Source organism: Monodelphis domestica, chromosome 4, assembly GCF_027887165.1.
Source record: "Monodelphis domestica isolate mMonDom1 chromosome 4, mMonDom1.pri, whole genome shotgun sequence".
NCBI classification, from domain to species: Eukaryota; Metazoa; Chordata; class Mammalia; order Didelphimorphia; family Didelphidae; genus Monodelphis; species Monodelphis domestica.
In genome coordinates, this window is record NC_077230.1 from 168,032,009 (window position 1) to 168,044,234 (window position 12,226).

A 12,226-nucleotide genomic window follows, 5' to 3' on the forward strand; every position below is an offset into this window, starting at 1 on the left:
CTTTTTTTCTCCTCCTGTTTTTTACTACTAGCTCTGGGCTTATAGACTAAAAGAAATTCTTAAGAGGGAACAATAGGTGGCTCAGTCGATTGAGAGCCAGGCCCAAAGATGGGAGGTCCTGGGTTTTAATTTGGCTTCGGATACTTGCTTCAGATACACACAACTGTGTGACCTTGGGCAAGTCACTTAACCCCCATTGCTAGTCTATATTGCTCTTTTTCCTTGAAAATCAATGCACAGTATTGATTCTAAAACAGAAGTTTAGGGTTTTAATAAGGAAAAAACGAGGAAATAATAGGATGTGTTTAAAAGTCATAATTTAAATACTACTTCTGTACAATAATCTCCAAGGACCTGGACAGTGTTTTTGTTTTAAACTTGCTAAGACATGACTTCAGACTCCTTAAGAAGTGCCCTTATAAATGTTAGCTTGCATGTCTTTGTTTATCTTGTAGAAATGGGAAATGGTACTTTAAAGACTGAAGTGTGTCTGGCCAATAGCTTTAAACCTAGGAGGAACTTTAGCAGCCATTGAGTACAGCAACCCCCTCATTTTACAGATGAGCAGGAAGTCTGGAGCACTTAAATGACTTGTCACGGGTCACAAAGGAAGTGACAGAATTGGTATTTGTATCTAGCACTTCTTAGTAGTTTCAAATCTAGCTCTTACCACTTTACCACAATACATTTTAAAGCTTCAAACAAAAGATTTCATTTCTCTGCACCTCTAATGTGTTTTCCTCAAATTCCCTCTCTATCCTCATGCTAAAAAAAGTCTTATGTCTCCTTGGTTTTTTTCCTAGTCTTTTGACAGTTAATTATATGTTGTCCATTGTCTAGATGATTTTGGTGTGTTCCCTTAGCATCCTCTTTGTTATATAAAAATTAGAGAAAGGAAAGAAAAGGAAGTTCAATGCTGCGAATGATGCTAAATAGGGTCTTAAATCATCATCATTGCTTCATGATTTAACTTCAAACGATGTTTAGAGTGAAAATCATTTTCCCAAGAGGCACATCTGAGGTGTTTTCCTCCTTGGAAAGAATTAGATGAAGCTGCTTTTTTTCCCTCCATTTATTCCATAGGGAAATTGACCGAGGCCAGGAAGTCAGCTCTATACACTAAGTATAATACAGAATGGGAAGGCATATGCAAGCCCCAGTTACTTAAATATTCACTGAAGGGTTTAGGATGATCGGGGTAGACATAAATTTATATATATAGCTATATAGCTAGGACTAAATTAACATGATTATAATAATGTGACTTATGAAGTAGTTATAATATTCTAATTCACACTGAATATTTCCAATGGGCTAGAACTAATTATAATATTTTGCATAATGATAACTTCAAATTGTGCGAATTCAAATACATGAGACCAGTTCATGGCATTCATTATTCTTACTAATTGGGATTTAACTGTGGTGAAAAAAAACCTTACCAATACACTGGCCTAAAAAAGAAGTACTTTTTTTTTTTAAACCCTTACCTTCTGTTTTAGAATTGGTTCTAAGGCAGAAGAGTAGGAAGGGGTAGGCAATCGGGGTTAAGTGACTTGCCCAGGGTTACACAGCTAGTAAAGCCCTCTGACTCCAACTTAGCCCACTAGCCATTGTGCCACATAGTTGCCTCTAAAATAAATTCTTAACCTGAGATCTATAAAATTGCTTTCTTAAAAATATTTTGATAATAGTATTCAATATAATTGGGTTTTTTTGTAAAACTATTTATTTTATTTTATGCATTTAAAACATCTTGAGTTCAATGAGTATATGACTGGAGTTTTGACTTTAAAAGAACACTACTAAAATATGAATGATATGGAAATAGGTTTTGAACAATGATACATGTGTATAACCCAGTGGAGTTGATTGTCAGCTCTAGGAGGGAGAAAGAAAGAGATGAGGGAAAGAACATGAATCTTGTAACCATGGAAAGATATTCTAAATAAGTAAATACATTTAATTAAAATAAATGAAATAGAAAACATATTCTGAGATAGAGGTCCATAGTCTTTACCAGATGCCAAGAAGGTCTAGGACACAAAAAGTGAAGAAACTTTTGACCTAAACTATTTTTTTTAAACCCTTACCTTCTGTCTTGGAGTCAATACTCTGGATTGGCTCCAAGGCAGAAGAGTGGTAAGGGCTAGGCAATGGGGTCAATTGACTTGCCCAGGGTCACACAGCTAGGAAGTGTTTGAGGCCAGATTTGAACCTAGGACCTCCCGTCTCTAGGCCTGGCTCTCAATTCACTGAGCCACCCAGCTGCCCCCTTCACCTAAACTATTAAGCTAAGGAAGTACTTGCTGGCATATTTTTTTAAGGTTTGGAAGGAAATTTTCTTATTAGATATACTATCAACATGGTATATCAATAGTCTTGAATCAGTCCTTCAATATTGTTTGTCATGATATTAATAACCTGGACATGAGCAACATTTTTATAACTACTATAATAATGAAAACAATAAAAGTAATATATAGCATATGTATTTGTTATGCTTTGTGATGCATGGTTTGTAAATATTTCATTTTATCCTCACAGCCAATTCTGGAAGGGAAGTGCTGTTATTATCGCAATTTTATAGTCGAGGAAACTGAATCATAGAGAAATTAAGTGATTTGCCCAAGATTGCACAGCTAGTAAGAATCTGAAACAGGAATTGAACACAAGTCTTCCTGACTTAGGGTCCAACACTGCCTACCCATTATGCTACCTCAATGGTGCTAAAAACAACCCATAATGGTAACCATAACTAGGATTTATATAGTGCTTTAATGTTTACAAAGAGCTTCACAACATGAATATTATCTCATTATTAATAACTTATTTATGTTTCTCTATATGTGTGTATGTGTGTGAGTGTGTGAAATCTTTTTTTTCCTTTACAAAACTCTTGTGGGGGTAGGTACTACAAGTATCATAATCCCCATTTTACAAATGTGCAAAGAGAAGGCTCAGAGTGACTTGTCCAATGTCACACCATTATTAAGTCCTGACCCAAAATATGAAACCAAATCGTCTGACTTTTCCTCCAGTTCTCTTCCTACAATTGCATGAAAAACTTCCAATATGGTGGCTCTTGCAAGGAAGAGGCAACACATAAGTGTAGACAGTACAGAATTGGCCTTAAAGTCAGAAAGACCTCAGTTCAAGTCTTGCCTCTGACACATACTCACTGAACAAGTCATTTAATCTCTCTATGCTCTAGGAAACTCTCTAAGAATATGTAAAGTGTAGAGAAGGTACTGAACTGCCTTGATAGGAGTTCTCTATCCTCCAGGTCCAGTTCCTATCCCATGAAACTTATGGTCGTCCAAACTTAAAGTTCCTAATTTAAAATCTATAATAAATTACTGTGCCTATTTAATAAATTACAGTCTGACAAATTGCTAAGAAGTATCTATTGGTCAACATTAATTTTATAAGCAAATAAGTTTTGGTCAACTAATTAGGGAAGTAGGAGATTGACAGAAAGCTCCTTTGTGTTGTGAGTTTGATGATTTAAAAATAACATTTGGATGGCCTATAGCTTTTTTGTAGGAATGTATATATACATGTGATTTCCTTGACATAGGGAACTCTCAGGTAAGAAAAATCTTGTCTACTGTAACAGATTGACAAGTGCTCGGTAATTTATAACTTTAGAAAGTTGCCCAGAGCCATAGCTAGAATAAGTGACTCACCCATTGTCAGACAGTACCTATCAATAACAGGATATTAACCAAAGTCTTTCTGACTCTAAAGCTACCTCATCATCCACTACATCTTGCTGCCTTGCTTCCTTCCGGAGATATTTTTCTTTTTTCCTTTTTGTAAATAATAGCTTTATACCTTTGACAGTAATAGACACAGTCTCTGAGTTATGAATTTATTTTATTTCTGGTTCATATGGCATCTATTTTTTCCTTATAAGTTGCCATCATCTGTCTTCTCACTGTGATATACTTTTTGGCAACATTAAAATTATTCTATGCTCATAAGCTTTGTATGACAATGATTTTTTAAAAATGAATTACAGTACTTTGGCTAGAGGTTTTGACTTGGTTTTTTTTTTTATCTCATTACAGTAGAACTAGCTAATAAAAACAAAGCCTGTATCTATGTGATGCTTCAAAACATTGAGTTGAAAAAATGAACATCTTCAGGCCATCATAGAAGGTGTTTGATTTATTCCTTTCTGTGTTCTTTATTCATTCATCAATTTAAGAAATATTTATTGTCTATGTCATGAATAGTGCCATGATAGTTATCAAGGGGAATATAAAAGAATCATAAGCCATTGTCTGCCATATTCCTTTTTGGAAGCTGGATTCTCTTTGGGGAGAGATGGCATACAAACACAGAACTGTGAAAAGACTGTACAGTATAGCAGGGGATTAAGTATCAAACTTTTGATACAGACAGTAAAAGCCAAATGAGTTTAGAGAAAGGATATTAATATGAACTGGGGCATGTGCTCTTAATCTTTTTTAGATATTGGATGCCCTTTAGACTGATGAAGTCTATAGACTTATACTATAAAATAATATCTTTAAATACACAAAATAAAATGCCTAAGATTATAAAGGAAATTAACTATAAAAATACAATTATCAAAATATGTTTCAAAAGGTTCATACATGGTGCAGCTAGGTAGCAAATTCCATCAAATATGGCCCCAGATATTTCCTAACTGTGTAAACTTGGGTTAGTCACTTAATTCCAATTGCCTATCCCTTGCCACTTGTATTATATAATGGTGATGGAATATTATTATGCTATAAGGAATGATGAACAGGATAATTTCAGAAAGAGCTGGAAAAACCTATATGAACTGATGCAGAATAAAATATGCAGAACCAGGAGAATATTATACACAGTAACAGCAAAATTAGATGATGATCCAATGTGATAGACTTTGCTACTCTCAGCAAAACAATGATTCAGGATAATTCCAAGGGACTTATGACAAAGAATGCTATACATTTCCAAAGAGTTGGATTCAGAATGCGAATCAAAGCATGCAATTTTTCACTTAAGTTTATTTTGCTTATTTTTCTGGGGTTTTGGCTTTATAGGATTATTCTCTTACAAAAATGAATAATATGGAAATATGATTTACATGATAATACATGTATAATGCAAATCAAATTGCCTGCCAGCTCCAGGACGGGAGAGGAGAGGGAAGAAGGGAGACATTTTAAATTATATAACTTTGGAAAATTTATGCAGAAATTTGTTATTACCTGTAATTCATAAAAATAAAATATCTTTATAATATAAAAGAAGCAAAATTTGAAAAAAATAATACTATAATAAAGGGGCAGGCAGGTGTCTCAGAGCATAGAGAGCCAGGCCCAGAGATGAGAGGTCTTGGGTTCAAATATGGATTCAGACACTTCTTAGCTGTGTGACACTGGACGAGTCACTTAACCCCTATTGCCTAGCCTTTACCACACTTCTGCCTTAGAACCAATACATGGTATAGATTCTAAGATGGAAGATAAGGGTTATTTAAAAATGAATACTGGTGCTAGAGTAGTCTATGGAGCTGGAAAGGTAGGATTTAAGCTGGGTTTTGAAGAGTGGATGTGTGTTTCATCTACATGATAACAAACATGTAGAGAAATCATATTTCTTAGCATTTCAACTTCATTCAACCCAATAAATATTTATTAAGTACCTACTACATATAAAATGTTGTGCACTAGGCTCTAGGGATATGAAGGTAAAAATGAAATAACATGTGTTTTTAGGGATCTTGCATTCTACTGAAGGATGTGACATGTATATGTGAGTATAACACAAGGTAAAGAGTGAAGGAGGCTATGAAGAGATCAGACCAAGAAATATAGGAGCATTTGAGGAAAGAAAGAATGCTAATGTGGACCTAAGCCTGAGAATATATTATCTGAGGTTTAATAATAGCTGAAAGATTTTATGTGGAAGAGAACAGAAAATATTTTAGGCAAATGGAAAATTATAATGTCAAATATAATTTATATACTTCCCACTCATGAAGCCAAGTTAAATGAGAAGGAAAGTAAGCATTTGGTAAGGTAAAGGTGAGGAGGGTACCTTCCAAGCATTAAGGACAATAGATAAATGCATGGATTTAGAAGATGGCATTTTGATTTCAGAGAATACCAAATTTGAATGGAAAAATAGAGTGGAAGAAGAAGAAGAATATGAAATAAGGCTAGAAAAATATGATGGAATTAGGTTGTAAAGAATCAATAATGTATTTTAACCTAGAGGTTATTAGAAAACTCTAAAGAGTTTTGAGCAAAAGAGAAAGATAGTCAGACTTGATCCTTGGGAATATTTTTGGCAATTATGTTCAGAATGATCTAGAAAAAAAAAAAAGCAAAACTGGATTCAGGGAGACCAGTTGTTTGGCTGTCCAAAAAGTTTTTGGGGCTTTACTTAAGGTGATAGTTATGTGATTTATTATGTTACATGTTTACATAGTACTTTCATGTTTCAAAGTGTTTTATGTTACTCGTCTCATTTGATCCTCATGACAACCCTTTGAGTTAGGTACTATTGTTTTACCCTGTTTTATAGATGAGAAAACCGAAGCGTGAAAAGGTTGTGACTGGCCCAAGGTCACATGGAATTTAAATGTTTGATGCAAGATTTGAACCATGGCTATCCTAAGTCTGAATCCAGAGCTTTATCTATTACACAGTGAAAAGGGAATGGATGAAGAGATCTTGTGTAGTTAGAATTGATCAAATAAAAGGGAAATTATTAATTGTGGGGAGTAAAAGAGAGAAATGAATCACAAGTGTGTCCAAAGTTATGAATATGGATAATTTGGAGGATTGATTAATTAAATTTTCAACCACATATTTAGGTATTATAGTGGATATACATGTACCTAAAGCCCTGTGATTGACACATTGACTATAAGCTAAAATTTTCCTGTTACTATATTCTGAAGAAATAATCCCATTTTGGAATATTCATTTTTTCTGATTTCTTAAGAATCACTCTGATTATGTTCTATGACAAGACTTGTTATTAAACTTCAAGAGCACGAAGTAGATAACTTATGCTGAATTTTCTATTTAACCAAAATATTTTCTGTTCTCATGCTTATAAAATTCTTGATCTATTATTAAACCTCATTTATTTCCTAACTGTACAGATACTATTTTAAAAGTCATTTTATTTGGTTGAATATAACATGAAGGCTTAAAGACTAACATTTGACAAATGTTATCTTCATTTTTTAATTCAGTTAAATAAATATGATATGATTTAGAAATAGAAAGAACCTTGAAGTAATGTAGTCCAAATCTTTCATTTTACAGATGAGGGAACTGAGAAGTCCAAAAGAATCAATTAACCAGTAAATGTTCATTAAGTGCCTACTATTTCTAAGCAATGTGCTAAGGTAAAACACAAATCCTTTCACAAGGAGCATGCAATCTGATGCTCAAAGCCATATAACAAAAACAATAAGAACAATGATAACAAAACATTTATAAAGCACTTTTTGTCAGGCACTTTATTGTTATTATTCATTTGATCCTCCCTACAATCCTAGGATGAATAGTATATTATTGTTCCCATTTTACAATGAGGAAACCGAAACAGACAATGGTTAAGTCACTTCCTCAGAATTACATAGATAGTAAAGATCAGAGGCCCAATTTGAATTTAGATCCTCCTGAATCCAGGTTCAGTGCTCTATGCACTATGCCATATAGAGGTGAGAAGAACCAAAGTCTTGCAACTTCAAATTTAGGATAGTCAAATTAGGAGATTTGGGAAATACCTGATATTTTAGCAATATCAAAGTCATCATGCTGCAGTAGAAAATTACATTGATTTTGGATGCAGAGGACCCAAGTTCAAATCTTGATTCTGCCATTTACTACCTGTATGACTTTTCACAAGAGTTCCTTCTTCCATAAAACAAGGGAGCTAGACTAGAAGACCTTAAAAGTTCCCATTCTAGATTGAGAACTCGGAAACTATGACCATTATCATTACCTATGCCAGAGGTGTTAAACTGGCAGCCCCCAGCTGCTAAAATTCCTCAGCAGTCACAGACCAAAATAAAATGTAAGTGGAAAATGTTTAATAAATTAAAATAAAATATAACATAGACAATGTTAATTTGTGGTTTTCTAAGTCCATATGTGACCCACCCAATCCATTTTCCATTTCCATTTGAGTTTGACACTATTGGCCTACATAACTGGTAACTTTTAGTCTTCAGACTCAATACAATTTCTATATCTATGAAATCCAAGCAAAGAACTTTGGCAATGTGGCAAAGAGAAAATACTGTCAGTTTTAATCTGAGAGCACAGATTCTCCAACTATATATTGTTACTCCCTTTCTCCCAGATCAACTTCTTAACTTTGCATTGTAGAGGCAAAAGTAAATTAATAAATACCTTTTGGCAAACTTATCCACGAGATAATAAATATGAAAGGCTTTGTGAATTAAGGAACAGTGTCCTTAATTTGAATTTAAATCCTACCTCAAAACTGCTTGGACATAACCTCTGATTCCCCAGCTCTAAAATGGGGATAAAAACCATATAAATGTAAGCTATTATGAGTCAATACAGATTAAAAAATGTTAACTTAGTTGAAGCTTGTTCTTGTATTTAAATGATAAAACTTTGGCATTCAGCAGGGACATTTTATTGTTGTTGTTATTATTATTATTATTACTATTATTATTATTTAAACTATTGCCCTGTGTTTTCACATCAATTCTAAAACAGAAGAGTCTGGGTAATTGGGGTTAAGTGACTTGCTCAGGGCCAGCTAGGAAGTGTCTAAGGTTGGATTTGAACTCAAGTTCTCCTGACTCCATGCCTTGTACTCTATTCACTGTGCTCTCTTCCCCATGCTATTTTTTAATGTCTTCAATTCTTTAGAGGAAGGCACCACAAAAAAAATTGTCATTTTCACATGCCTGATTTGGAATCTCATAACTTTAGGCATACCTAATCTATCACTGGCTAGCTGCACAAATTTCTTCTGTAAAATCCTGACCAGTGGTCTTAAGGCATATACATTTAAGATTTTTCTTCTAATAATAAGAAAATCAATATTCATGCAGTTCTAATTTTTAAAACATTGATAAGAAAAATGTTTACTAAAGTATCTATGTTTAATTCAGTAAATATCATTCTGCATGAAGCTCTTTGCAGTGCTGGAAGATATATTTATAACTGGATAGATATGGAGATATAGGCTCTTACTTTACTCTTTTCCTGGTCTGGTTCTATAATGATGGTGATTGCCAGGGTTTTATTTGTTTGTTTGTTTTTGAATAAAGGTAAGTTTCCTTTAAATCAGAGTACAGTGCTGCTTCTTAGGTCATCAACATGAAGCTGGCTCATTCAAGGGGGGGGAAATCACCTCAGTCTAGAAATGACATTTCAACCCTGGTCTTTGAAATGTAAACTTTAAATGCAAAATCATATAGTTTAGTTCTTATTTTAAAGGAGCTAAAATAAAACCAAACCCTGGCCCCCACCCCCTCTTGGCAGGCAAAATCTTTATAGTAACACGAGTGAAAAAAAAAACTGAAGGATGTGGCTTGCTCTGTTTGGATGATGCAGAATTGCTTTAAGCAGTAAGCTTACTGTTTTCAGACAGCATTAGCAGCATCAGCAATACAACTGTGTCAGCCTCCTGAATACTGGATGCTTGTCATCGCACAAGGGGAAATAATCTACTGTATTTAGGATTTGTTCATATGATAATGGCTTAAACAGATCCTGATGGACAGACCTGCTGTTTGATGCTTTCTTCACTAGCCCTGAAGATGCTGAGAGATAGAGATGACTGTGATGTTCTTTTATAAGACAGGAAATGCAATCTTTGGGGGTTTCTGGAAATAGAAGGGTCATGCAGCCTGGAACCAGTGAGCCATGCCAATCTCTAAGTCATCAGGTATGACCTCATGGTTTATACTGATATTATTATAACGTAGGGTCTGTGTTTTTCTTTATCCAGTCTTGAGTCATTTAGAATGTATTAATCAATATGATTGTCAGACTGCCCACAGGCTTTTGTAGGAGGAATATTTATAGTAGGTCATAGAACCTAAACAATATACATATTTATAAATGTGATTGGTATTCTAGCTCTTGTTGGGATGGGGGTGGGGTGAAAAGGAAGACAAAATTATTTTATTTGTGTTTAAATACAGTTAAGGAGAGGTACTATATAGATTTTTCCAGATCAAGTCTGGCTACAGACAAGCTGCATTAAAAAATAGAATATCAACAACATAATGATTGGGTCAAGGTGATAAAGATAAATCATAACTAATTATTTTCTGGTCAGTGCAAAAGGACAACTCATTATCTTAGAGTTCTTAAGTAGAGAGGTAGATCTTCCTTTGATTTGGTGACTAGGTATTTAAAAAGTAAAGATCCAAACAACTGAAGTTTGGTCACAATATTATTCTTTTGATCAATTTCTAGGGTATGATAAAGCTATTTTTTCAAATGTAGATTGTAATAACCGAGCCATTTTAAAAGCTCTCAGATTTAATATGTAATTCAATTACTTTAAGGTATAACCCCCCCCCCAAACAAACCCAAACCCATTGCTTTCCATCAGATTTCTTGAAATGCTGATGCTTTAGGGACTGTTAATGTAGATACATGCTGTGCCACTATTTTTAGATAAAAGCCGATTATAGACCTGTCTTCCAAAATTGAAGCCTTTTAATATTGTAGCTCGTCTAAGATTTTTAACCCAGAAGAGTCAAGATTTGCCTGCTTTCATGTGGAAAATGGGGGGGGGGGGGGAAGCGAACCATTTAAATAGGTTTGTATAAATGATAGAACAGTCACCAACACAGGAAAATAGTTCAGTTCAGTACTTCCATTTTGTTCTGAAACTCTGCTATTTATTTTAAACTATTTTCACACGTGATACTGCTACACATGAAATTCATCTTGTTGCAGCAGATCCCCAAGGGTAAAATACTTGCATAAGATCCTATACATGCGTTTGAAGCACAGATGCTTATAGTAAAGCATTTTGTTCCCTTTTCATATTATATATATTCTAGGTTTATTTTAGAACAGCTGCCTGAAGCCCCTTGACCTGGAAAAATCTTTATGAAGTAATCAGAAGCAATGTTTTAGCATTTCTCTACAAAGTTTGAACTTTAGCCAAGGACTATGAAAGGATCTGAAGGCCTTAGACCAAACTGATTTAGTTTAGAGGTTGATCTGTCCTTTTTAATTAAAAACACATTGGAAAAAAGGTCTACTTAATGATATTGGCAATAATTTATAGGTTATTCAGTCTGCTTATCCAACTTATAATCTTATTAATAGGGAAGACTGCCATATTCTTAAGCTTGCTTAGCTTTGGAATAATTTGAATATACCTTTCAGTTGCTATAAAACCTGTTTAATCTGTTAGAATTTATTTGCAGTCTTTGCATGTATTAGTCACTATGAGTACATTCTGTTTCTTGGCATTGTCTTGAGATTCCTCTAAGTATTGGTTTTAAAGCATTTTGTTGATTATCCCTGTCTATGACCTTCTAAAAAAATCTAAATAACTCAAGGTTCTTTATTCTTTTCCTTTGGTGGTAATTAAATGGGGACTTAAGGATTTATAAGGTGAAGAGGACAATTATTTCAAAGTCCTTCAAAAATATGGGAGATATTTAATGGCACTAGATCTGGCCATTGCCATCCCAAAGCATATTACATTGTAAAATTAAAGGCTGGCTAGAATGTAGCAGACATCTGAAAAATAATCCCAACTTTTACCCCTTTGATACATGATAATCTTGACCTTTCAATTGTAGAGCCTGTGGAAGTCTTCCTAAAAAGGTAGGCCATGTTTTTAATGGCCTCTAACTATAATGTACAATGTTTGAAACACATTTAAAATGTATATAAAGATTTTATGAAGATGATGGTACCCAATTAATTATTTGGTTAATTCTCTGTTGTATAGAACAAAGATATTAATTCAATGGGTTCTTCTTCCTCCCCAAACCCTCTCCCCTACACAATGGAAGGCTGCTGGCATAGTTGAAAGATTTCTGGTTTGGGAATCAAAAGATTTGGGATTGAATTAAAGTTAAAAAATATATACTAATTCTGATCCCTTAGACAAATCTTACCACATATCCAAATCTCAGTTTCATCATCTGTAAAATGAGTTTGTTAAGCTAGATGACCTATCTTTAAGGTCCTCTCCACCACTAAAACTGTAATCTAATGAATGT

The 12,226-nt window shown here is 34.1% G+C and overlaps 1 protein-coding gene across 8 annotated transcripts in view; it reads left to right on the forward strand.

The window, feature by feature from the left end:
* Positions 1 to 12,226, forward strand: part of SLC4A10 (solute carrier family 4 member 10) — a 400,582-nt gene that overhangs the window by 109,284 nt on the left and 279,072 nt on the right. For 2 of the 8 annotated variants that reach the window (XM_001374168.5, XM_056793954.1), the window contains exon 1: positions 9,547 to 9,915. The exons of 4 other annotated variants lie outside the window; for them this stretch is intronic. In XM_001374168.5, coding sequence (XP_001374205.3) covers positions 9,835 to 9,915 — 81 coding nt within the window. In that variant the 5' untranslated portion in view covers positions 9,547 to 9,834. Of the gene's footprint in view, positions 1 to 9,546; positions 9,916 to 12,226 lie in introns of those variants that run through there. 2 more of the 8 variants (XM_007494263.3, XM_007494265.3) reach the window with 1 other exon arrangement.